This window comes from Coffea arabica, chromosome 7e (genome assembly GCF_036785885.1).
Source record: "Coffea arabica cultivar ET-39 chromosome 7e, Coffea Arabica ET-39 HiFi, whole genome shotgun sequence".
Taxonomy (NCBI): domain Eukaryota; kingdom Viridiplantae; phylum Streptophyta; class Magnoliopsida; order Gentianales; family Rubiaceae; genus Coffea; species Coffea arabica.
In genome coordinates, this window is record NC_092323.1 from 11341702 (window position 1) to 11369214 (window position 27513).

A 27513-nucleotide genomic window follows, 5' to 3' on the forward strand; every position below is an offset into this window, starting at 1 on the left:
CTTCCCCCCTTGCCAGTTGCTAGTCCACCCACACCCACTCCCCGGCAGATCCGGGACCGGAACGATTGTTCTGAAAGATGTAACACCATTTATATACAGTGTAACATCATCTGTATAAAGTGTAACAATGGAATAACAGCAGCGAGTAATACTAGAACAATATTTTTGTAAATCCCACACGATGTGAAAATCGAGTTATAAGGAATGATCTGGATCGCATAAATTCTTTTGACCTAATCATGGCCGTGAATCTCCCGGAGAGAACCGTTCCAGCCCCTCCTCCGGCCGCTCATTCTCTTCATATACTGAGGCTTGCAGTTTAGTGGGCCCCTAATATCATGTGCTCAAAAATACACTTGCCACTTGCCACTTGCCACTTGCCACTCCCGTCTTCTCTTCCTCCTCCCCCTAACATCACAATTCACAAGTCCCAGGCTCCCAGCAGCCCCCACCCCACTTAACTGCAACAAATACCAAAACATAACTAAACAAAAACCACCCCCACATTGGCTTCCCTTTCGTTTCTTTTCCCAATGCTTGCATAAACAGGCTTTCTGCAACCACTAAAAAGCCTTTCTTTTTCCTCTAAAAATCCAATCTTTACCAAAATGAGAACGAAACTCGGGTTCAAGATTGCAGCTTTTTTGTTTCTTGGGTTCTCTTCACTCCTCTTTTCTGCGGACTCCCAACCGACCTCCAATGACGCTGAGGTGATGTTGGCTCTCAAGAAGAGCCTCAACCCACCTGAAACTCTTGGTTGGTCTGACCCAGATCCTTGCAAATGGCCTCATGTGGGTTGCTCAGATGACAAACGGGTTATCCGGATCCAGATAGGAAACCGGAACTTGAAAGGTACACTTCCTCAAAGTCTCTCAAACCTCACTGAACTTGAAAGGCTAGAACTGCATTGGAACAACATTTCTGGACCTTTGCCAAGCTTAAGAGGGCTGAGTTCACTCCAGGTTCTAATGCTTTCCAACAATCAGTTTACTTCAATTCCTGCAGATTTTTTTGCTGGGATGACTTCATTGATATCTTGTGAGATTGATAGGAACCCTTTTTCTGCTTGGGAAATTCCTGAAAGTATTAAAAATTCTTCAGCATTGCAGAATTTCTCAGCAAATAGTGCAAATATAACAGGGAAAATTCCGGGGTTTTTAGGTCCTGATGCTTTTCCTAGCTTGTCACTGTTGCATTTGGCTCTTAATGACTTGAGTGGTGAACTCCCCTCGAGTTTCTCAGGTTGGCAGCTTGAGTCTCTGTGGCTAAATGGGCAGAATCTTACAGGAACAATTGATGTGATTCAGAATGTGACATTTTTGAAGGAGGTTTGGTTGCATTCCAATGGATTTTCAGGTCCATTGCCTGAATTTTTGGGTTTGAAGGGTTTGGAGACCTTGAGTATTAGGGATAATGCCTTTACCGGTCCTGTTCCAGCAAGTTTGGTGAATCTTGAGTCTTTAAAAGTTGTCAATTTGACTAATAATTTATTGCAAGGGCCAATGCCAAAGTTCAATGATTCGGTTTCTGTGGACATGACTAAGAATACTAATAGCTTCTGTTTGCCAACTCCTGCTGATTGTGATCCTAGAGTGAATACATTGCTTTCAGTTGCGAAGTCAATGGATTATCCAAGGAAGTTCGCGGAGAATTGGAAAGGGAATGACCCATGTGCAGACTGGTTCGGGGTTACTTGCAACAATGGGAACATTACCATTGTCAATTTTGAGAATATGGGCCTAAGTGGTACTATTTCTCCTGCGTTTTCTTCTCTGAAGTCATTGCAAAGATTGGTTCTTGCTAACAACAATCTCACCGGTACCATCCCGGAGGAGCTGACTACTTTGTCTGCACTTAGTGAACTAGATGTATCAAACAATAATCTTCATGGTAAAGTTCCTGCATTTAGGAGTAACTTGGATGTCAAAACAAAAGGGAATCCTGATATTGGGAATGATAAGAGTAATGCCACTTCTCCTGGCACGTCTAGCCCGGGCACATCTGGTTCACCAAGTTCGGGAAGTGATGGTAGTTTGCTTCATCACAAGAAATCCAGGAACTGGATCGGAATTGTGGTGTTTTCTGTAATTGGAGGTATCTTTGTCCTTTGTTTGATCGGAATAACAGCTTTTTGTTTGTACAGAAGCAAACAACAGCGGTTCAACAGAGTTCAAAGCCCAAATGCCATGGTAATTCATCCTCATCATTCAGGATCTGATAATGAAAGTGTGAAGATCACAGTTGCAGGATCAAGTGTAAGTGTTGGAGCAATCAGCGACGTTCATACTGTTCATACTAGTGAAACTAGCGACATTCAAATGGTTGAGGCAGGAAACATGCAGATTTCCATTCAAATACTGAAGAATGTGACGAATAATTTTAGCGAAGAGAATATATTGGGCCAAGGAGGCTTTGGGACTGTTTACAAAGGTGCACTGCATGATGGAACAGAGATTGCTGTCAAGAGAATGGAGTCTGGTGTGCTTGCTGGGAAAGGGTTGGATGAGTTTAAGTCTGAGATTGCTGTTTTGACTAAGGTTCGTCATCGACATCTTGTTGCTCTTATTGGATACTGTCTTGATGGAAATGAGAAACTCCTTGTTTATGAATACATGCCTCAAGGTACATTAAGTAGGCATCTTTTCAACTGGGCAGATGAAGGATTGAAACCACTAGGATGGACTAAGAGGTTAATTATCGCTCTGGATGTTGCTCGAGGAGTTGAGTACCTACATGGTCTAGCCCATCAAAGCTTCATACACAGGGACCTAAAGCCTTCCAATATTCTACTTGGAGATGATATGAGGGCCAAAGTTGGTGATTTTGGACTTGTGCGTCTGGCTCCAGATGGAAAGGGCTCTATTGAAACAAGAATTGCTGGAACATTTGGATATCTGGCACCCGAATATGCAGGTAAAATTTCTCCCTGGTTAGTTGCTGATATTATGCAACTGCACTATAACTTCTGTTTAAGTATCAATTTTTTCTTTTCTATTCTAGAATTTTGTATGACATTCTAACTGTCGCTTGAACCATGTGACACCAGAAGTTGATTGTTTAGTTTCTTGAGTAATTAAGTCTGTCCATGCACCGAGCTGCATAAACATTGTCTCTTGTTATCTGTACTATCATCCATTATTCTAAAACTATAACAAGAATAACTTCTTGAAAGCAAAAAACGATCTTATTGTTTGTCATGATTATCATAACTTCCATTTTAATCTCATCGAACTACCATGGGCCTGGTCTCAATGCCTTTTAAGGAATCAGCTAGCATAGAAATTATACTTCCGTAGGACTTGTTACTCTCAAATTCTACCCTCAGAGAAAGTATCCTTTGCATAAATCTGCTTAGTCTTCCAACTGGAGAGCAAGAATTCTTTTTATCAAGTAGAATATAGCATAAACTCAGGGTAGAACAGCATGAAACTTCTTGAATTTTTAGGTAGAGTGCTAAGGCTCTTATTTGACTGCAAGAGGAGAGTCTTAATCTTATGACAAGCAAGAGGGTAGAATCTTAAACTCATGTCAAGCCAGAGAATAAAATCTTAGTATTTCTAGCACTATCACAAGCACTCTATCACTGCCAGACTGATTATGCCTGGGCCTCATGTTGAGCATCCTTTCGTACAATTATTGTCTTTTACTGCTCTTGATTATCAGTAAGTTGATGCAACCACTTGGTCAAGTCCATTTGATGGATTAACTTGCCTTCCTGTTTCATGCCTTTGCCAGTGACTGGGAGAGTGACCACTAAAGTCGATGTCTTCAGTTTCGGTGTGATCTTAATGGAACTGATCACAGGAAGAAAGGCTCTTGATGAAAGCCAACCTGAGGAAAGTGTGCACCTTGTTACATGGTTCCGAAGAGCACAGCTTAACAAGGACATGTTTCGAAAAGCAATTGACCCATCCATTGACCTTGATGAGGAAACACTAGCCAGCATCAGCACTGTTGCAGAGCTTGCAGGCCACTGCTGTGCAAGGGAACCATATCAAAGGCCTGAAATGGGGCATGCTGTCAATGTATTATCTTCTCTAGTAGAGCTTTGGAGACCAGCTGCTCAGAATACAGAGGACATATATGGCATTGACCTTGAAATGTCTCTGCCACAGGCCGTAAAGAAGTGGCAAGCAGAAGGCAGAAGCCATATGGACTCGTCTTCTTCTTCCTACCATCCAAGCTTGGACAACACTCAGACTAGCATACCTACCCGACCATATGGATTTGCCGAATCATTTACATCTGCTGATGGTAGGTGATTGATCACAATTTCCAACAATAGTACCAAGTGGTGATTGATTTCTCCTGTTCATTCCATTTTCCTCTTCCTCACTGTAAGTTTATGTAACCCTCAGCTTGTTGATCCATTTTTTACTATTTTTGGAAGTCACAACAACCTCTTCAGTTGATGTAGTCTGGACATCTTAGATTGTTGTTGGAGTTTTGGCAATGTGATTGAAAAGCTTCTGAAGTTCTCTTTTTCTAAGTGTCTGATATATAGCATATCTGGTTTCCCTTAAAAACTGTCAACTGACTTGTGATCTCCTTGAGGCTTCTCAAAGGACTATATTTTGTAACGTCAGGGGTCTCTCTCTTAAAAACCATAGGTCTTCTCATAATGCCCTGGAATGCCGAGAGACAGGTATCAGTGGTCCAGTATTAAACAACTAATGCTGGTGGGATGATTGAATTGGAGTGAAAAAAGATTGCTGAAATGATTTCAACAATACAAAGTAGCTTTCAGTAAAAGGCCTGTTGGATGAGGTGCTATAATGATAGCAGCAGCAGGGTGAAATTACTCCACTGGTCGTTTCCTTTTTCTTCCAAATGGTCCCAGAAAGATTGTTATCTCGAGTATTTCATATTTGTATCGATCATGTGAATGCTTTTCATCAACACGCTGGTCCTACGTCTTCCTTTATTCGTAAATGCTCTAATTTACCTGTTCATTGGGAAATTGTTGCAAGGTAAATTCAAGTTGACAAGCAAATAATGCTCTTCAGGACAGAACAGGCATCTTTTGAGGACAAGGAAAAGGAAGAGTTTACTTGTTTCAAGCGCAAACTTATAGTCCATGTAAATTTCTGGATTTCACATACACAAGTAATTCGACATTACAGAGTGAACATCATTAAGAAAATGTTCTACAAAAAAATCCGCGAAAAACAGACAAAATAGTGTAATCCATCTTCCAGAATCCAGATTGAGTCTTACTGAAAACTTTCTGCTGTCAAGAAAAACGGCGATGCATCTATACTTGCTGCTGAATACGTGCAAACTGGTTCTTTGTGCTAAATAATTCTCTCCCAAATCATAACTAAAAGCCTCTACATATAACTTAAGACCTAAAGTAGATTAGAAGCATTCTTCAAACACTAATTAAACGCAGATGCATAAATTTGTTATAGAGTTCCAGTAGACACGAAGCAACTAAATTTCATGAACATTGCTTTGTGATTTCTTTCTTTGATTTTCATATTCGCATTCTGTTTTAACTTCTATTCCATACCGGTGGCCAAGAAATAGTTTCCATTTTGAGATAAATAGCTTCACTGGCAAATCAGCTGTTGTTTTCCTCTATCTTTACTTAGTCATCAAGCTTCTTCATGTTCTAAAGCATCTGAGTTGGTACCAAACCAAACAGAACAAATAAAGGAGTTTTGTCTCGTGGGGTCTCTCAATCCAATACCAGACAAAGAGAAAAATAGCTGCCTGGGGGGACTCACCATGTCTGATAAAAAACATGTGAATGTGAGCGCTGTGTTGTGCTGTTGCTGTCGTCTGTACAACGCATGGATTCTCATTTTGGTTACGAATTATGCAGGCATTTCTGGGCTGTCTGTGATCTGTTGCTTTCCTCTGTTTTTAAAGATTGTTTTGTGTTACGAGATCATAGGAAATGCTTTAAAATTGTGGGCGTCAACCACAGCAAAGGTTTTCCCACATGCAGCTCAACCTGCCGCTCTCAAGTCTGAACTCATCAAACTTCCACGTATTGTTAATTATCATCACAATCTATGAGAGCTAAAGTCCACTAACTTACATGAATCGTCGTATATTGTGCATGCAGCAAGAAAAAGATGTACTTATCCAGAGAAATGGAAAAATCAGCGAAAACTAAAGAAACATTTGGAAGGATGATGTAATACTCTAAAACCTTGTTCCTTTTTTATTTTTTTGTTTCTCTCTGGAATCATATCAAAATAATATTCTCAATTTTCACGAGCTTGTTAACGTTTTTATAATGATTATGAAGTGTTACATGAGGAGGGCATTTGATCCGTATAAAATACAAGGAAAATCCTATATTAAGCGACAGAAAACAAACTAATGGATAACTTATCTTCTTGAATTTAAGAATTTCCATATTTGTGTCTACGAATATCGTGATTTAGAATCGTTATAATATTATAAGTGGAACTTTGACAATTCTAACTTCAAATCTAGCTGGAGGGGGAAAATATGAAGAAGAAGAAGAAGAAGAAGAAGAGCGTTAGGTCATAGGACTGAATTGTAGTTGTGCAAAACTTTCCTCAGATACAAATATTTTCAAATAGGCCGTAAAGAATTTTAGTCCTAATTAAACATATTTTCTTGCTATTATTGGGTGTAGAATAGGAATGATGGAATCTTCCCACGTGATTTATCAAAAGTTACTTTAATTTGCTGATTGTGATTGATCAATTTTAACAAAATCTAGAACAATAGAGAATTCAATATTAGTATCAATTTATGGATTAATTTTTTATTCAGTGTCAGTATCATAATTTTTTTTATTATTAGTTATTTATCAATCTAATCCTTATTCAGTTTTTGAGGTCTCGTGCCTTTCAGAAAGGGAAAAACAGAAAAAGAACTCTTTGGTGGGCCAGCCGGTTCCGGTGTTTCCGCAAGATATCTAGAAAACGATGACTAATTTTCCCTCCGAGTAAAATAAAACTGGACCCATTTTATTTTTCCTGCTGCCAGAATATTAAACGCAAATTTGAGTAATGGGAGGAATTGAAGAAAGGAAACTAAGAAAATCTCTAGAAGCGATAAAGATGGAATTGACAACTTTTCTATGATATCAACATCGAAGATTTATATATTTCACCCAACGCTAGTTTCTTGCCTTTTGCATTTTTATAGTGATGGGGTGGAGATTCCAGAAAGTTTTAGTCAATATAGGATTGTTGTCAAATCCTTTTATATATATATATTTTGTAAGTGAAAATTTTTGAGCTCAATATCTCCTACAGTCCTGCTAACAACCTCTCGCACCTCATCATCTAACCCAACCCTCCTCCATCAAATTTATTTAAGCAGAGTACTTCTGAATTTGTGAAGAGAATAAAATACAATTGTTTAAAAGTGTTTTTTTTAAATATCTTAATAAAAAAGTTTAATGACGAGTATAAGGATAAATCTTTTTTACACTGATGCTATAATCCTAAATTATATGTGATTGTTTTTTATTTGGCTTGTACTTGTGAATTATGTAGTAAAAGCTAGTAATAGAAGTCTATAAAGCAACTGGCTAAGCAAAAAAACACTCGAAAGCAACTTGAATTAACACAATTCAAGGAGTAGAACACAAGAAATTGCTTAAAGATTGGATTGAATGAAAGAAACATGAAAATGGAAACTTTGCTGTATGTCATCCATGTCTTCTGCGCAACTATCACAGCCGTGAAACAGGGAAACCATTTTCTCAAGAAAGACGTGGACAGAACATGTAATTTGTCCTGAAGCCATTTGACGGGAAAATTTTCTTTCTATCATGGAGTAAGGTTTGGATTAGACAGAAAAAATATACATGCATAATTACGTTCGGTATTATCTTTTTTTCCCCTTCTTCTTTTTTTTTTCAATCTGTGGACGCGGATGTTAATATCCATAACATATATAACTATCACCTTAGGTTGCTTTTATGCCCAGGTAAAAACTTGTTTTTTTGTTCTCCATTTTGGCTTGAGTTGAATCACTTTGAATAGGATTTATATGTTAATCGTAATTAAAATGTAGCAATTTTATGTTGGTTTGGATCAACTACATGACAAGTCTATTTGTTGGCCTTTGATAAGTGAAATAGCCCCATTTGAACGAATAAGGACTACACAGTTATATTTGGATTATATTTGTTATCAATCTTATTTAAAACACCAATCATATGATCGTGCTAAGGATTTTTCTAATGGATTAATACAACTAGTATTCATCTAACCTATCATATATACACATACTAATAATTATTATTGTCTCTTGCATTTATATACTTTTCCTATTGAATGTTGCCTACATTCCTTTGTATTTATTTACTTTTCTTAATTAATCTTATATTTTAAAACATATAACACCTGAAATATATTTTAATGAGTGCTCTATGAGCACCCGTTATACTAAACTGAACTAACGGTATGTAGATATTCTATAATTATTACTAGAACTAGGGGGAGTGTCCGCACACCGCGCGGGTGTTTGGTATATGTGGTTAAAGAATTGTTTTCGTTGAACTAAAAATAGTACACTATGCGACATAATTAGAGGCAGGTACGATTACGAGACAAACAACATAAGAACCATCTAATATTAGAATCAGCAAGTTCCCCAAGACAAATAAGTAGATGCAACAAATTCCCAAAAATGTACGGACGAATAGGTTTCCCATGATTCAGATAGATAATAGAGTAGTTCAAAAGGACGTTATGTATGTCCACTTATTTAGTGATAGTAATAGTAGTAAAATCTTTTAGATGCTGTAATAGGCAGCATTCAGATACGTTGCTACTTGGTGGTTTCTTCATTTTGTTTTGCAGGGGTTGTACCACTGGTTCCTTCACTGGACTTTATAGACGGTGAGGGTGCCAAAGTGGTTGAGCTGTCTCTTTTCTTTGTCTCCACTGCTTGTATTGCAACATCCATTTGTGTTCCTTTAGAGTTGAGGTCCGGGTTGTCGGCAACTTCAGTTGTGCTTATTGCACTTCCGGTATTCCAAGATGCAGATGTTGTTCCGTAGTGACAAATATTAGAAAACCACACAAATGACTTGATACCCAGAAAGCTAACCTTATTCCGGAAACCCCACCGAGAGCTTTTTCTTGTTGTTATCCCGAACCTATAACATTATAAGGAAACCAGTCAAATTACAGAGGCCTTCTAAATTTGTGAAAAAATTGTATGTTGCAGCTAAATTACAAGGGTCAAGTGTCAAATTTTAGGAATTAAGCACACATCGACGCCACACACGGCCCAAACCACCCACATGAACGACAAAATTGCGGGAAAAATCTTATTTCAAGCTGAACCACTAGGAGTAGCTGTGGCTAAAGAACATTCTGAGATGCTCGGTAGAAAAGCATAAAAAATAGCCCAAATCCCAAAATATTAAAAGGGTGAAACTGAAGAAGACGAAAGAGGAGGCATTGAAATAAGCATAATCAATGCGCAGGCATTTGGGCATTAACATACAAACGCTTGGTTATTTAATTGAGGCTATAATGTCAAAGAAATGGGGTCTTTCGGACATGAGCTCGGATGAGAGGGGAAAGGAAGAGGCATGGAAAATCCCAATCCCTGAAGCTGAAAGGGGGGAAATAATAAACCCATGTTTATGGCTGTTAAATTCAGGCATAAATGACAGCAAAATAGTGGAGTTCACACCTGAGAGAGGATGAAAAGACAAGCTGGGGATCAGGACGGTAAAGCTAACAATATCATGAGACAACATCCAAAGAATACAAAAACTAATACCCAGATGCAAACATGAAGCTATCCGGAAAGCTCATGAAACATTAGGCAACAGTGGCCAAGAACAGCGGGGAAAAAGGCTGTTCAAGTTACAGATACAAACGGTTGTCTGTGAGAGCGGCCAAGACTCATTTTAGACAATTTCAGTCAAAGCGCGAGTCCCAAACGGCTGTCTGCGGCTCAAGAGCTGAACGTGTGCTGTGTAAAGGCCATTTCAGTAATTACCCAAACCCATATGCTTATATGAGTTGTACCAAAAGCAACAAATGGTTCCAGATTAATTGCACATACCATAAATACCCAAACACGCAACCACATTTAAAGTTTTAAATGTCTATAAAGGAGGCCATTTCGGTTAATATACCCAATCACACTTACTTGTACCTTCAGCTTGCAAAACACTTCATAATATAAGGAATTCCCAAAAAGTCCCTACCTATGCGGTTGAAATTCAACCTACTCTTTGATCAAAACTCAATCTTATATAGTATAAGGATACGTAGGGTAGGCTATCTTTTCTCTTTTTAATTTTTGCACTTTTATATATTCACCAAAAGAGAAAAAGGATATCCATATATGACCCGTAAGAAAATTCATGTACACTTTATACCAACAAAAGATCAAGACGCCCCTTCTCACCTTCTGATGCGACTTATTAATTGGTTGCACGATATTCGCAAGTAAACAATCAAGCTGTTCTTGTTCAAGGAAGTTTTAAAATTGGTTTTTAACAGCATCAAAAGTTATCTAATACTGTTCTTGTCCAAATATATTTGCTTACATCATCATTACAATTTTCAATACACCTTTTTATCTTCCCAATTACCTTTTTATCTCATATACATCACATCACAAAAAGTGTTACAGTAAAAATATCTCAAATAACTTACAATCCAAACACACTAACTTAGTACTATCTCACCTCAATTTTTTTTTTCCTTTTATTTCTGTCAACAAAATTTTGATCAATTTGTGTGGACCCTTCTACTTTGTTCGGTTTTTGGGTACAACCTTAGCATGATTCAATCGTTCAAAAGCGGGAAAGACTGCACTTATTCAAAAGCAATGGGTCAAAACTTAGCCGTGTTATCATCCCGGTGCAAAGTTGTTTAATTTGAGCCTATTGAGACTACAGTAGATAGAATAGTGTACCATTTTTCTTAAATCAAGGTGGAAACCCATATAGTTGAATGGAATATTCAACAATTGCATTTCCTGGGGGTCCATTAAGCAAAGATAATTATAGTTATTTGAATACTTAAAGTTTTAAACCATTATTAAGAGGACAATACAACCAAGAAAAGAACGTTAAACATCAAGGGTCCCTAGATAAGACCGGAATGTTCATTCTCGCAAGAAAAAAATGGCTTCTACAGAGGTGCAGTTGTATATTTAGATAGTATTTGCAAATTGCAAAAGACGTGGGGATACTGAATTACCCAAAAAGAGAAAAAGAGGCAGATAAATGGTTTTGTCATTTGGAACTTGTATGACCTGTCGATATAAACTATGGCCAATTTGTTCATAGGCGCCTGGCCAAATAGAACTCACAGATTCCTATAAGGAAAGTACTAATGGATTATAGTCAGAAATTAATTATGGTGAGTATAATAATGTATATTTTGACAATAATTTGTTTGCAAATGGGTGAATTTGGAGCCTTCCTACTATCGATACCTCCAATTTGGGAATTGAGGGGAAATTGTCTCTTATGATCACAAGAAAAGAAAAGACATACAAAAGTATTTTGTTAATTCGTAGGATTATGTGTTAATAGAAATGAAATATCGGCCCCATTTGGCAAGTGAGTTTTTTGGATATTTGTCTAAAATTTTACTGTAACTTACTGTAAAAGTTGTAGAAAAAATTTTTGAAATATGTAAATTTTTGGATATTTTGAAATGTATAGCTTAAAAATTTTGAAAATTTTTTTGAGATTACTGTAATTAAAGTTGTTAAAAAACTTGTAACAAACAAATTTGGCCAAAAATTTGCTTGTCAAACAAGGCCACCCTTTTTCTTTGTACAGAACGATGATTTATCTTTTTTTTTTTTGTAAGAAAAAAGTTTAGATGCATTCGGCTCCAATCACCATTACGAACCATATATAAGTCGCTCAGAGTTATTATATTGATAGTGAGATTTACCTACTTTCTTATCTCTTTTCTTTTTAGTAAAAGAGGTCTACTATAATGCCAATTCGGCATTCATTCGTTGGAAACTAATTCGCAGATAAACAATTCACCATTAAAGAATGCTTATTTTGCTCTTTGGGACACTTACTTCTCAATAAATATTCATTCATTGGCTTTTAGAACTATCCGAATTTTAAATTTTTGTCTACACTTGGGAATTTGCACTGTAGTACAAAATAACAAATGGTGAAAAGTTGGCAGGACTGTAAAGAAGGAAAAGGAAAGAAACAAAACAAAGACAGACGGCAATCTGAATGGTAAAACAATTACAAAGAAAAATTAGTATTAGTTTACCAGATCAGCTCCCACTGTCCTATGCATGAGCCCTGACTGGGTCTTCCAGTCAAACACCTTGAGCCGACTGCAAAATTTCAATATCTAATTAAAATACGAAACATTTGCCAGCATGCGCTGCGCTGCCCATCGTGAACAATTGGACTCTTATTTTCAAACCTTCAACGGTCAACATTCAAATACTACAACGTACATCGCTTTATTATTCTCGTCTATGATTTTGAACAATTCCCTCTTTTCCCCTACCTATTCCTACCTTTGAGTCTTTGACCTCAATAATTTGATGCCCGTATAAAAACGCTGATTCTCGTAATACACACGCAGAAAACACAAACGAATCACCTAACCCATTAAACCTTCATCGTCCTATTTCTTTATTGCAGAAGCATACATATATATCCAACTCCCTCAAGCAATCCGCCTTATATGTTATCTTCTATATTGTAAACTTCATTGTGAATAGGGCGTTATCTGGCCTATTCTTGCAAGCAAGCAAGAAATCACATTATTACAATTTGTTTTCTTTTGCTCTCATTGATTTGGTGTAGTACTTTCAAGCTTCAGCATGATCTTTTCTTGGAGACACAAGAGAGCAAATCGCCGCGGCCAGGCTAGGAAAAATGAGGCTTTGGAGGGGAATTGTGACTTAGAACTCACGATTCCAAAACATTTTCAGTGCCCGATTTCTCTTGATCTAATGAAGGATCCTGTGACATTGTCAACCGGGATCACATATGATCGAGAGAACATCGAAAGATGGATTGAGGCTGGCAATCAAACTTGTCCCGTGACGAACCAAGCCTTGAAGAGTTTTGATCAAATCCCAAACCATTCCATAAGGAGGATGATTCAAGATTGGTGTGTTGAGAATAAATCTTATGGAGTAGAAAGGATACCAACGCCCAGGATTCCGATAACCCCTTATGAGGTTTCGGAGATCAGCTCGAAGATTGTAGCTGCTACAACTCGTAAAGATGGAAACAAGTGCCAAGAATTGGTGGGAAAGATCAGAAATTTGGCGAAAGAAAGTGAACGTAACAAAAAACGCGTAGTCGAAAATGGAGTTGGCTATGTTTTATCCTCTTCATTCGAGACTTTCGCGGGCGATTCGATGGAGAAACACGAAGTTTTACTAAAGGAGATCTTGTCTGCATTGACATGGATGTTCCCACTTGGGATTGAAGGCCAATCCAAGCTAGGTTCATCGGCGTCCTTACGTTGCATTGCATGGTTTTTGCACGGCGAAGATTTATCCACACGACAACATGCAGTAATGGTACTCAAAGAGTTGCTTGCAAATTCTTTAGACCATCAAATTTCCGATGGACTAATAGAAATTGAAGGCATTTCTGAAGCTTTGTTCAAGATTTTGAAAGTCCCAATTGGCCCTACAGCCACAAAAGCTTCTCTAATGGTCACATATTACATGTTACAATCTGAAAAGAGTGAGAAGTTGGCATCAAGATTTGTTGAGATGGGCTTGGTTTCTTTGGTGGTAGAAATGCTTGTTGATGGAGAAAAAAGTACATCAGAGAAGGCGCTTGGAGTTTTGGAGGCCATATGCAATTGGGAAGAAGGAAGAGAAAAGGCGTGCAGCAATGCTTTGACTATGCCATTGCTGGTTAAGAAAATTTTGAGGGTTTCAGAAATGGGTACAGAATTTGCCGTCTCAACTTTGTCGAAGCTTTGTAAAGAGGTTGAAGATGAAAATCCTGTGATTGAAGCATTGGAAGTTGGTGCTTTTCAGAAGCTTTTGGTTGTTTTACAAGTTGGATGCGGTGAAAATACCAAAGAGAAAATCACTGAACTGTTGAAGTTGATGAATCTTTACAGAAATAGAATAGATTGTTTTGATTCATTAAGCGGTTTCAAGTATATTCAGAGGCCATATTGATTACTGAACTAGATAATTTTTGCAGAAATTAGGCAAATGTATAGGATATACAAAAAATATATATATATATTACACTACAGTTATACATCATTGTAAATTTTACTGATTCTTTGGCCAATTGATCTGGTGCTGAATTTTCATACGATTTAACAATGATTATTGTGCCTGCGAAACAATTAAAATTTCAGATTGTTTCATATTTTTTTTTTTGGTTTCCCCCTAAAACTTTATTAAATTATTAAAGTTTTTTCCTTTCCAACTTCATTTTTCGTGAATTCTGGCGCAGAAGTCATAGGTTGACTGCTGGACTATTGCCAAAATCCGGCATTGAATAGTTGTATATTATTATTAGTTGGACGCAAACAAGCGAATTAAAGTAACTGATATCGTATAGTTTATTGGTTCACTTTTTCTATTTCTTCTAGAAGAGTAAAACTCTATCCCCAACCAGGCAACCATTCGCCTGAATTCAATCTTCTTAACTTAGTTTAAAAAGATTAATGTCAAAAATTTTTTATATAGAAGTGTATGAGAGGTACATGTTATGCTAATGTCTAAAGCTAAACGTAGTTTTCTTTACTTGAACTTAGGATCATAACACCATTTTAATGTACATACATGAAAATGAAGTTTCAACCTATTTGCTCAATTCCCTCCCAAGAACCACAAAAGAAATTAAAGAATAAAAACAATATACTATATACAAATGATTTTTAATAAATGGAGTTCAAACTCCATAGTTTTTTTTTTTTTTTTTTTCCAAACGATAACATTTGAGGGGGCCATTTGATGAGTACTATTCCATTGGTGATAGGAGGAGTTTCATGATAAAATATACAGTTCAGGCCGTCAGGGAGGTACAGTTGCAGGGGTAAATAGCAAATTCTACAAACTTGCAAAATCCTAAAATGGTATTTTAATGGTAGTCGATTTATCAATCAGGCCATGTGAAGCAGGAAAATGTTCACTTCAGGGGTCAACTATTTGAATTTTTTTCTAGAAATATTATACCAGTCCCACCATTAACCATTCAACATTTGTTGTCGAAATTGAGGGGCCAAAAAAAAAAGAAGAAAAGATGACTCTTCAAAGATAACTACATGTAATACGAATCCTATTCCCTAAGACCATGTGGTGAGTTCACCTAATTTAACTAAGGAGCATGAAACTTTAATGTTCGTTCACATTGAGGAAATAGTTCAACAAATTTGATAAATTAGCCGGTCAAGAAAAGCAAGGAAAAACCAATTTGTTAAAATTTTTTGGCTAGACAATTAGTTACAAATTTATAGCTAGAGGATAATCTGTGCATGATTTATGATGTAATTTCTGTCATTAGTGCAAATTTTAATGAACTTATGATGTTTTATCAAAAACAAAAAAGGGATAATCTTATTGCAATGTGTAGTTTGCGACAGGCCATTTGGGATTTAGACCATGTTGAGGAGCACATTAGCTAGATGTTGCAATGACCTGCATGGTAATTTCAAGCCCCTAAATTCATGTGTTTTCTCTCTTGGATCAAATTATTTTGAAATCACACACAACAATACATTTGAAGGAGGACACACATTTTAATAGTTAGCTAAATCTGATTATTCTATTTAATTATTTTTTATAATTAACTTTTACAAGATTTAAATCAAGGGAGAACAAGCCCCAAATCTCTTCATAGTCCATCTTATCAAGTCTAAAGTTGAGAATGGAAGCCCAGGATACCACCAATTTTGGGCCTCCATGTTCCACATGTAACTCCAATATTCTTGGGGATACCATACTTCCAATATACTTGGGGATCATCTTTGGATCGGTGGGACAGGTCTGTGTAGCCTCATTAGGTGAGACAGGTCTGGGGTTCGACCCTGAGCCTGGGCAACCGGGGTATTTTCCTGAGGATCGGTAGGGCCCGCTCTCCTCGGGGTTGGTAGGATTAGTCGGGGTGAGCCCGGACACCTTCCAACTGAAAAAAAAAAAAAAAAAAAAAAATCTTTGGAGGTCCCGGATACGCCTTACCCAGGAATGGAGGAGGAGGATGATAATTGTGGATCATCTTAACTGGTATGGACCGGACAATAGTAAGGTGATTATAACGTATTTGATTCGGCTCTCGAACTCTTCCCTTTCTCCGTTCTCTCTTGTAAAGTTTGGAGTCTTCGCTTGGATTTTTTGAAAAAAAAAAAAAAAAGTGTTGGGTAATTAATATTAATCTCTTTTTTTCAGTAAAGAAATTAAATGGAATATTTCAAAGGGTTAAGTCCACTTAGTACAGTTTCTCTCATTAAATAACCATATTTACTTCTTCACATTGACATACTCTTATCTAATATGTTTTTGGAGGCATCTTCTAGCTAAGTGGGGATCTTTTGAATACTATGAGCTGCAGTATATAAGATTTTTATTACATTTCTAATACTCTTCCTCTTAAGGGTCAAGAAATGCTTTAATAATAGGTTAATCAAAGGCACCCTTCTCCTAACAACTTCGTAACATTCCACGCTGTGAATTAAGAAACGCCTTTTTAACTTGGTTAGGAGGATTTTAAGACTAAACAGCTGTAGCAAGTTTGAGCCATCATATATTTATATAACTAAAAGCTCTTAGCTGAGCTTTGGCATTGATTAATCTTCCTTCTTCTGTGGGTTGAAAAGCCTTTTGGCATTCAGGAAGGTTTTATCGTTTGACTTTTTAGAATCTATTACTTTTAGCCCAGATTAGATCTTACATTGTCAGTTGTCATCACACAAGTCTAATGTTGAATTGATGCATCTGGATCAGCAATTCATTAGCAATGAGAATACTAGTAGATTATTAGCCCACCAACCTGCAATGAGTTTCATCCTCCTTCATGGGACACACTCATAAATTGCCCAAAAGCAAAAGGGGTTTCTGACTAATGAACAGAACCAATGGTCAGAGGGGATTTAGCAGTCACTTGGATCAATCAAGAAACATATTACTCCCTCCCTCCGTTCGTCCCACTTTGACAGTCCTGTTTTTATTTTTCGTCTATTCCAAATTATAGTTCACTTTCCAATTGAAAAATGTAATTATATTTTAATTTCTCTAAAATACCCTTATTCAATGCAGATTGTTATTAGTATAAACTACCTTATTTAATATAGATTGTTAACCTACCCCATTTAATACATATAGATTTAATGTGAAATAATGTAAAATGAAGATCGATTCTTTCTTGACCATCAATTCAAGTTTCTATGAATAATTAATATATAGTTGTACTCTATTTAATATAAAGGTATTTTAGGAAAATAACAACTTAAATTTATTTTTCCAACAAAGTTAACTATTTTTCCTTAAACTGTGTGAAAGAAAAATTAGGACTATCAAAATGGGACAGAGGGAGTAATTACCAAAACAAACGAGAAACATAAAAACAAATCCCATCAATCCTCGTCAAATTGCTTAAAAGCAATTACTATTTCTTTAATAACCAATCAAAATGCTAAGATACAAGTCAATTCGTACTACATGTGTATGATCGATCCACAACATATTTAAGCATATAACTTCCCTAGTCATAATTCATGGAATATTTAAGATATAGTTGTTGGTACTAAACACGAGTAAACATCTTTGAATTTTTCTTTTTGGAAGCTACTTGGAGAATTACTACTCCACTTGGAGATACTTAACATAGGCCTACAACTTCAGTACTTTAATCCAAAAAAAAAACCAAGTAAATATATTGGAATTGAAGCCCTGACAGGCATGTGGGTTGCTCCGCCAGATATGCAGTATATAACGCCTTTCACCTTGGTGAGATTTATTATCACTAAGATCTAAACATCTAAAATGGGAATAAATAATTGCACAAGTGTGGTTCACATCTGACTGCAAGAAACGTCTATGTGAAGATGGCATTTACTAAACCCTTACAAAAATGCTATTTTGAAAGAATGGGAAGAGGGAATGGGCTAAAGAAATACTTCCTTTGCATCTATAGACTAAACTGTTGAACAAAAGCCCTACTAGGATTTTGAGCAGAATATTAATGTCTGAAGTTGGACTTCCTTGAGCATCAAAAGTGTTGACTTTCTGCCATTTCACTACCTGCTACATTAGATTGTATATGACAGAGCGATTAGTGCTGAATCAGCCTAATTTTTAATTGCCACTTAAAGCAGAGAAAGTCCAAATGATCCATGCTTAAGCTAACAATTGGTTGCATAACAGGGGCAATGCTGCAATATCACTCAGCTGATTAAGAGATGCGAAGACTTCTTAAATATTATACAGACGATAAGACTTAATATGAAGCTCCTGGGAAGCATGCAGACACTTAGTCACCAACTCTATAACAAACATCAACAGTCATCTTCAACTCTAAGCAATTAAGGTAGCAGGAAGATTTAGCCATGGATTCCCCTCAAAAGTCCAGGCCACTCTCCTTCAACATTTTCTTGCTTTACCTATTTTTATCTACAAATCTTCTAACATATTTTGTCTCCACAAGACTGCATTCTTCTTCCTGTACTCTAAATTCCAACATAGACACTATTAGTACCATTGCTACCAACACTATTACTGAACCCATCATTAGTCAGCATGCACAACAAGATGAGACGCAAACAACTGCAGACCTTCCAGCGGAGTTCCTTGCTTTCACGTCTCCACAGAAGCTCCCCTTTGGATTCAACACAAATTTCGACTCTGACAAAATGATACCTCCAGTTGGACATGCTTGCACCCTCTTTCCTGATAAGCTTAGTCGATATATGTCGTACAAAGTCAACGGGTCCTGCCCTGATGATGAACTCCTGGCCCAGAAGCTTCTTCTGAAGGGCTGTGAGCCACTCCCACGCCGCCGTTGCCGTCCAGCTGCCCAGAAGGAATATGTGGAACCTTACCCTCTTCCACAAAGCTCATGGACCACACCATCAGATTCATCTGTTGTATGGACTGCATATTCTTGCAAGAACTACTCGTGTCTCATTAATCGAATGCATACTCAGAAAGGTTTTGATGATTGTAAAGACTGTTTTGATCTTGAAGGTCGAGAGAAACATAGATGGGCAGGAACAAGCATCAGTGGCGACCTTGACTTCTCCATAGATGAAGTACTGGCAGTAAAGAAACCTGGCACCATTAGGATAGGGCTGGATATTGGCGGAGGCGTGGCCACATTTGCAGTAAGAATGAGAGAAAGGAACATAACAATAATAACGACATCCATGAACCTGAATGGTCCTTTCAATAATTTCATAGCATCAAGAGGGGTGATACCTTTGTACATAAGCATTTCACAAAGACTACCATTCTTTGACAACACATTGGATATTGTCCACTCAATGCATGTCTTGAGCAATTGGATACCAACAACACTGCTTCATTTCTTGTTCTTTGACATCTATAGGGTGCTTAGACCTGGGGGACTCTTCTGGCTTGACCATTTCTTCTGTGTTGGTGATCAGCTGGAACAGGTTTATGCGCCTCTAATAGAAAGCATTGGGTTCAACAAGGTGAAGTGGGTAGTAGGGCCAAAACTGGACCGAGGGCCAGAACTCCGTGAGATGTATCTTTCAGCATTATTAGAGAAGCCACTAAAGAATTCTTGGTGATTGTATTAGCTAATTTATTACATGTTGATCAATTTCTCATTTCTCTCACTTGATAATTTTCTTTTTTCTTTCAAATTTTGAAAGGAAAAAAAGTTTTGTCCACATTCCTACTTTTAATTTATGGCAAAAAGTAAAGCCGCAGATTAAATACAGTTCCAAGTTAATTCAGCAGATTATGTCTTCTAGGCTCAAATTTAAGGGCCTCTTGTTGTCTGGAACTTCTCACCTTCAAATGAACCTTTGTATTCATGTAAACTAACAATTCAAACGCCAATTTTAATATAGATCCTAGATCTTTCTACCTTACATACACTTCCTCTTTTAATTTCTAAATCTTTTGTTTATTGTGCATATCTGACAAAATATAATTGCACTAGTCTATTCTGTCATGTTGGCTTACTTGGATTTCAAATATGAAGGCTTACTTGAATTTCAAGTATGTATTTGATATTTAACATGTAATTGCACCTCAAGATTTCCCTTCAGATTATGTTGAAAAATGTCTGACATTGATGGGGCATTCTGCCAAAAGAATTAAAGGGAAATAGCCCATTACATTTACACAGAACAAATGATTCAGCATATCTATCCACCCTTTTTCCTGCTGTAGCGAACTCTTTGTCCATCAAGGAACAAAAGAGAAGTGGATTACAAAAGGCGGCTATCCTGGCTTGCAGTCTACTTACAAGGGCACACAATAAACCATTTCTAGCCTAATGAAATGGATAGGCCTACACATATTGGGCATTTAGTTCTGCAAATATTTATATGCTTGTATAAAGATTACATAGACATGTTGATCTCGGATGCAAAAGAATAACGTTCGTAGCATTATGCTAAATACCTTTGCAAGAGAGAGAAGGAACCAGTAGCTGTATCTTCCAAACTAGGAATTAATTGCATAACCCCTATTGAAATGTAAGCTTGTTAATTGAACCTGAGTAATACGTTAATTTTCCAAACAAAGTAGGGGATTTTTAAATTTCCACATTATCCACTGCATCATAAATTCAACCTACACAAATGCAGCATGTATATCCTTAAAACTCTAGACTACTAGCATGTGACAGACTCACAGTACGAAGCACATCTGAACTTTTTCACGGGTTAATGGTCTATTGCCTGGTACCTCAAGTTGTCATGCGGCTGAAAACTTATGTGTGGAAAGGAAGTAAGCTATCCTTAGAGTCCAGCACAGCTTGCCAGAATGATAGATGAAAAGGACAAAGTCCCAAAAAAAAAAATTTGTTCTGGAGTATATGCACTACAGCCATTTTCGCTTGGAACATATTTCAGATATGGAGTCAAATGGAGAAAAAATTTTACTTGTGAGACAGGGAGCTTAGTTGATCACTATTTAGTCCCAGTCAGGATCATATCTCAAGGTTAGCTTCTCATAGCTTCAATTATTGTTCCAGCCATACAGAAGCAATAGGAAAAAGGTTATAGTTTTGCACCCGCTGCCTAGTTCCAGCTCAAGAACAGAAGAGGAGGATTGCTGTAACAATTGCCACAGAAAGCTCATTGATGCAAACCATTACTCGTACTGCTCCATTGCTTGTAAGGTAAAATTGCAAGACGGACCCAATTCATTCAACAAGTCTTTCATTTTGTAAAATTTTCTCATGTTATGTACATAAAAGTTTCAGATAGAGGTCTGCTCAAGAGATTCATATAGTCCAGAATCTACCTCCCATGCACTCGAAACTCCACCAACAGAGGCAGCGCAAAGCAAACAACTCAAAAGATCAGGCTCAGCTAGGAGTAAAGGAATACCAAAGCGGGCACCAACAAAGTAGAGAGGATCTTTTGCTTATGTTTCTTATCATAACAACATCAAAGTAGAACCATAGTTTGAACTCATCTACAGGCTATCTTTTGGGAATGTCCCTTCAAAACTTTATATGTATGGATGTTTTCCGATTTCAAGTTTGTTGCGGATTCGCTTTCCTTTTTATAAGTTCTTAATTGATGAGGCACCATGGAGATGCAGCCTATTTACACAAATTTTCGTTTAACTATCGCATCAGTCTCAAACCACCCAAAAAATCAACCTTTTCCACATCCAGCTTAATAGGATATTCATAAGAACTAGAGGGCTAAAAAAGTTATGAATTTTCCACAAATAAAATTGAAAATCATCAAGAAATTCAGCATTGAAAACTATGATGGCAAAAACACTCCTACAACTATCTAAACCGGAACGATATAATAAATTCTTTAAAGAAAATACAAAAAAACCAAAAAAAAAAAAAATTTCTAACCCGGTATGCAGCTCCCAGAAAACTAGCGAACTTGAACCATAGATGGGACTTTTATGTATACTTCATTTCTGGGTCATCAGGGCTTTTGGTAGGAAGCGATGAGAAACGAAGAATTGAGCTTGGCAAAGCTTTTTTTCTTCTTTTCATTTTCTCGCATTTTTCCTTTTGTGTGTTTAATGGGGAGCTGCAAAAAAAAAAAAAAAAACGTTATGACGAGAAAATAAAGGCGTTGGGAGTTATAGCTAAAAGCGTGTCGACATAAAGGCGTTGGGAGTTATAGCTAAAAGCGTGTCGACATGCGTTTTAGAGCTGAAGTCACAAAGGAAAGATTACTAACAGAATGTAAAATTTGATAAGCACATGTTATGTAGAATGCTGATTCTTTTTATATTTAAGAGATAGTTTGCATTTTTGTCTGCAAAAAGTTTGAGAGGATTAATGTTCTAACCAAAATGCCAAAATTGGACCTGTAACTTTTATGTGTTGTTTCTTCAAAGTGCAAAAAAGAAGCAAACAGTAGTAATGCTATACAGAGCAGCCTAAAAGAATCGAGTGATTAGAGTTCTGGATCACAAAAATGTCGGGAAAACAGTAACATCAACGTGCAAAAGAAGAGTAAAAGATTCAGATTTTTTTTTTAAGCAAAGATCAAGAGAGATTATTATTGTTAAATTCAATGAGATACAACCCAAAAAGTAGCAAGTCATTTGCTTTGTAAATTTGCATTTTTTCCATATACATGTGTAAACAATGATGGTCAGATGTACAGGACTTTCAGTGCTTTAGAGCAACTCCAAGCAGGTTTCTGAACCAGTAGTTCAGGATCTTCTGTACATGGGGAACTAAAAATGATTCACCAACAGTATACAGTGAATTTTAGAACTAATCACAATCGAAAATGGAAAATCTATGAAACTTTGAATTTCTAATTGTCTATCAGAAAGAATTTGTGCACGAGGAAGAAAGATGATCAAGGCCTGCAGATCACTAGTCCTCATCAGTTACTTTCTATTTGAAAAATCTCAGAACCACCAAAATTCAGCAAAGCAGCCTCTGGGTAGTAGACATATGATGCAGCAGGGGACACCAGAGCTCCATAAGGTTCTAGCTCATAGCTTGGCTGCGCTGCCCTTGATGGTGCAAGTGAAGTGCAACATGCATCGCACACAAAAACTGGAGGGACAGCTTCAGAATCCTCAATGCCGCAGCAGCGTGTATGCTGCCATATCTCACACACGTCACATGAAACCATCCTCTCACCATCATCGTCCTGAGCACCACACTTACAATTGACTTTCCAATTGTCTGCTCCACCTTCATACCTCAGATCAGTTTCCAGATCCAGTCCAGTACCTCTTACCAATAGTTCTGTACCAGACTCAAGAATGCCAAAGAGTACCTCTTCGTCACTCATTCCCTCAGTTTCTATGATATCTGTTACCAGAAGATGTTTCATGATGCAGTAAGTGTCCCTCATTGCACTCTGTATAGCTATCTTTAGATCCCCAATGGTAGAATGCAGAGGAACCACAATGCACTCCCCCCTTGGAAGTTCCCTAGTAAGTTCAGTTTCCATCTCTGTCAAACTTGGCATTAATCTGCAAGTGAATCTAAGTGCGAGATCTTGCTCATCCCTGAATGGCCACTCCCTTCACAAAGTATTTGCTATTCAGAACTGTACCTGCAGCCAATCTCACCATGTCCACTTCAGGATAATCCAAAAGGATATTATCATACAAGCAAGAGAGATCACCAAAAACATCATTTCGTGGCACCGTATGACAGGCCTGAACTGCCGCTGGAACTTTTCCTTCATCAAATTTTACACCATTCTTAACCTCCTCAATTGTGAATTCTAGCTTTCTTGTTGCTCTATTTACCATCCTCCTGACTATGTAACCCCCAACAACCACATTATTCAGTGATTTCAGTACGTAATCAATTAAACCTGTATCACCTATTTGTTGGCGAGCTGCATCTCGTACCTCCTGCCTGTTCATCACAGAACTCCTGAATCTGTTTGCTGCTTTCTTCTCCCTTAAAGCATCAACAATCACATTAGCTGTAAACTCCAATCTTCTAACAGGCCATCGGCTATCCCAATTAGCAGCAACTGCAGAAAATTTCCGGCATTTTGCTGACTTCTCCTTTTCAAAATGTTGCTTAAGAACAGCTTTCCTCTCAAAATAACCTGAAGAAACTAACCGTGCCATGGCAGTTGATTTAGCTGCATTTCTTCTCATTTCAGCCCTGGACTTGAGAACAAGCATAAATCTGAAGAGATCACGCAAGGTGATCAAATTGGTCTCACTCAAGTTTCTGTAGCAGTGAATTATTTCCTTGATTTCCTTGCATCTATCTGTGAAATCGAAATCACGAATCACATCATCAAGTTTCAGGGAGCTAAGAAGCTCAATTGCTCTTTCATAATGATGCTCTCTCACCCCAAAACTGCCATGGCAAAACCGATATCCCCATCTACCAAACCAAGGATGTCCATAAGCAACACCATGAAGCAACCTCAGATCCATCATGTGCTTCTTTGAAACATCCTCTACTGTGATTTTACTGCAAAAGAACAGAAAAGAAGAGGTAAATTTGGTGCAATTCTCTGCTCTCCAAACACGCAGATTTGGCTTAATCTGCAGACATTTTTTTTTTTTTTTCAGATGAAGGGTTATATGAAAAGCATTCTGCTTAACTCAAAACAATTTAGCAAAAGAACTTAGCTGTTCAGATAGAGATACTTAAAAAAAAATAAAATAAAATATTGTGCCGACTGCATCACATGTACATGGTAGCGCAGTTGGGTAAAGTTCTCAACTCTTCGACTATCAGACATGGTGGCACAGAGGAAAAGCGCTCAACCGGGACAATCAGATACTGGAGGGATAATTATTTAAACCAGAACAAAACCTTGAATGTCTGAATATAACCTTTGGCAGGCATTAGGTCTAGCATTAACTGAATCCTATTTATGCTGCAGGACATGTATGCAACAGGGGGTTTGGAAACCAGAAACTAACAGCCTAACCAAGATTTTGCAACTGCTGATACAACCGTCATGTCGTTGAAGAAAATAAATTAGATCTACCTCAATTTTGCACACGTCTTATAACTTTAAATGGGAAGTGAGCATACTGATATACTAAAAATCGTTTTTGAAAGAAGAGAAAGGAGTCTGGAGAATAACGATAAACTCAATTCTATTCTTTGTTCCCCTTTCATCCACCCTGAACAAAAAATCAATTTGGTTTTCTACAATCCAGAAGCCCCAAATGCAATTTTTTTTATTTTCAATCATACTGCTATTGTGTATTGGTCCTTAAGCAGGTATGTAAGCCTCCTGAGGATGCTTCTAACAGACTGCAAATAGCTGAAGTTTGGACTCCTCAACAATTCAATCAGAAGCCAAGGGGAGGAAAAGTAGAAAAGTAGAGCAGTGAGCATGAAGCTTACAGAATACATCCTCTAATTCTCACTTGTATGCATGTAAGCACAGTATTCTACAATTTAATATGGCCAAAGTTGTTGTAGAACCATCAATGATGACTTGAATGACTACTAAAAAGACTATCATAAAGCCAATGAAAATTCTTTCTCCAGTAAAGGAGTACAAATTTTATCAAGATGTACGCTGCATCTGAATTTGGAAGATGACTGAAAATAGTGTACTAACTTTAGAGTAACCTCTGAGGCTACATAACCCAAAGTCAGTATTACTAAGACCCCCAAAGTGCAAAACATTTAGGCAATTAATGGGCAGATAAACCCCGAAGATGTAATCTGGAGGTGTTTGACAAAATACATCTTCATTTCTAAACAAAGATGATAATGACATGAGCACGGCACCATATAATGTTGTTAAATGAATGTCCTGCTAGATGGATTATAACATTTAGATTCAAGTTTAGTACAATCACCAAAAACAAGCCAGCATTTTAGGGTTCAGATAACTAGAATTGAAAACCATAACTTCTTATTTCCTATTAATGTGGGAAAATAAAACAATCAATTAATACTACCACAAATGATTCATAAAATTCAAATCCGTTGTCTGAGCAAGATGAATAGAACAACCTTAAATCCAGGATAAATATCATCAAAAGTTAATTTGATGAATTCAAGACATTTCATTACCTAGCTTGTAGATTAGAGCAGATTCTGTCCCAAAGATCCATTATCTCTCTTCCGCATAGCTTCTTAGATCCACCTTCAATCCCATTAATGCAGAGAAGATGTCCAAATCCATTGCAGTGAATCAACCCATGCAAGAGATGGGTTTCAAGATCAAAAGCATCTCTTCCCAGAGGCTTATTCCACTCCCCGTCAACTGGTATTATCAGATGATACTTCCTTCTGGACACAAAATGATGACTCCACCCTGCAATAATCACAAAAAAAAAAGAGTCCCATGTTCAAGAACCCCGAGAAAATTGCAGCTCCAATCCAAAATTACATACCCAGATAAAACTCCCAAAAAACCCACTTCAAAATCATCAAAACAAGCAAAAGGGAAGCTTTACCAGCACATCTGCAGTGATCACAAAAGGGACTGAGGGAGTGCTTCACATGTTCTTCAATAGCGTAGAGAGGAACCACAAATCCCCCCTTTTCATGAACCAGAAATGTGGACCAAATTGACATTCCTTCCACTTTATAGTCCTGAAGCTCTGCACACTGTTGAAGGAAAATGCGAATGTTGTCTCTGAAAGGGCCATTGAGCAAGATGGGGTAGCCAGGATCACCAAAAGTGTGGAATCCATAGTATTTTGGGATGCCTTTTCTCATCTTCTGGGCTTCAAGATTTGATTTTGACATTCTTGATGAGGTTTTAGCTCATGACATTAATGAAAAATGATTGAGTTTTCTGAGATGAATTCTTGAGGAAAACAGAAGCAGTTCTGGAGCTGGATTTTGTTGCAGAGTTTAGCAGTTATGACAAGTGGTGAAGTTAGTTATTTGGCAGAGTATCCTAATGGTTTGTTAGTTATTTGGCGCGGTTGATCGGATGGCTTGAAGTTTGAAAACAAGCCTTGAGCTGGGGTTTTATTGAATACTTTTGATGATCAATCTGATAGATTGGGAAAGATCCTACGGTGGATGTAGCTCTCCCGCGGTGCCTTGTAGGTCTTCTATTCCGATGGCTGAGGGAATATGTGGGTCGTCGATTCTTTTTGCAATTGAAATCGTGAGTACGATGCTGCAGCTTGAAATTGTGCCACTGAGATTGATTAGTTCAGTGATTGACACGCGCTCACGAGCAAATAATTAACATGTGTCCACTGGTAGTGGATAAACGGTTATAGGTTGTTAGGTTGTTTTAGTTTGGGAAAATCACCTAAAATGTTTCTTACATATTCTTAAAAAAAAATGTTCCTTAATATATCATCAAATATATTTTTTCGTCCTTCATTTTTAAAATATTAAATTTAAATCCATTACAAATTCAAATTAGTAAATTTCGTTTCCAACTTAAGTTTTCGACAATTTTTTGTTTGAAAATTATCATGTGATTCACATTCAATCATTTTTTATGTACAAAAAAGTCATAT

The 27513-nt window shown here is 37.3% G+C and overlaps 3 protein-coding genes and 1 pseudogene across 3 annotated transcripts; 3 read left to right on the forward strand and 1 right to left on the reverse strand.

Annotated features, from left to right (window-relative positions):
• The first annotated feature begins 475 nt into the window (after positions 1-475).
• On the forward strand, positions 476-4482 carry LOC113701758 (receptor protein kinase TMK1). Its single transcript, XM_027222535.2, has 2 exons — positions 476-2913; positions 3736-4482. Exons 1-2 carry the CDS (start codon positions 609-611, stop codon positions 4260-4262), a joined length of 2832 nt encoding a protein of 943 aa, XP_027078336.1. The 5' UTR covers positions 476-608; the 3' UTR covers positions 4263-4482.
• Positions 4483-12530: 8048 nt separating this feature from the next.
• LOC113701529 (U-box domain-containing protein 21-like) lies at positions 12531-14221 on the forward strand. The gene has a single exon (XM_027222240.2). The coding sequence runs from the start codon at positions 12787-12789 to the stop codon at positions 14113-14115; it is 1329 nt and encodes a 442-aa protein (XP_027078041.1). The 5' UTR covers positions 12531-12786; the 3' UTR covers positions 14116-14221.
• Positions 14222-18293: 4072 nt separating this feature from the next.
• Positions 18294-19742, forward strand: LOC113702399 (probable methyltransferase At1g29790). Its single transcript, XM_027223590.2, has one exon. The coding sequence runs from the start codon at positions 18492-18494 to the stop codon at positions 19692-19694; it is 1203 nt and encodes a 400-aa protein (XP_027079391.1). The 5' UTR covers positions 18294-18491; the 3' UTR covers positions 19695-19742.
• Positions 19743-22678: 2936 nt separating this feature from the next.
• Positions 22679-27109, reverse strand: LOC113702053 (PHD finger protein MALE MEIOCYTE DEATH 1-like; annotated as a pseudogene).
• Between the last annotated feature and the right edge of the window lie 404 nt (positions 27110-27513).

What these genes read in the sequence shown, in the direction of transcription:
- LOC113701758 (XM_027222535.2), top strand. Translation starts at nt 609, where the DNA reads ATGAGAACGAAACTCGGGTTCAAGATTGCAGCTTTTTTGTTTCTTGGG. An exon ending in TCTGGCACCCGAATATGCAG is followed by an intron (nt 2,914 to 3,735) that starts GTAAAATTTCTC and finishes TGCCTTTGCCAG; the next exon opens with TGACTGGGAGAGTGACCACT.
- LOC113701529 (XM_027222240.2), top strand. Translation starts at nt 12,787, where the DNA reads ATGATCTTTTCTTGGAGACACAAGAGAGCAAATCGCCGCGGCCAGGCT.
- LOC113702399 (XM_027223590.2), top strand. Translation starts at nt 18,492, where the DNA reads ATGGATTCCCCTCAAAAGTCCAGGCCACTCTCCTTCAACATTTTCTTG.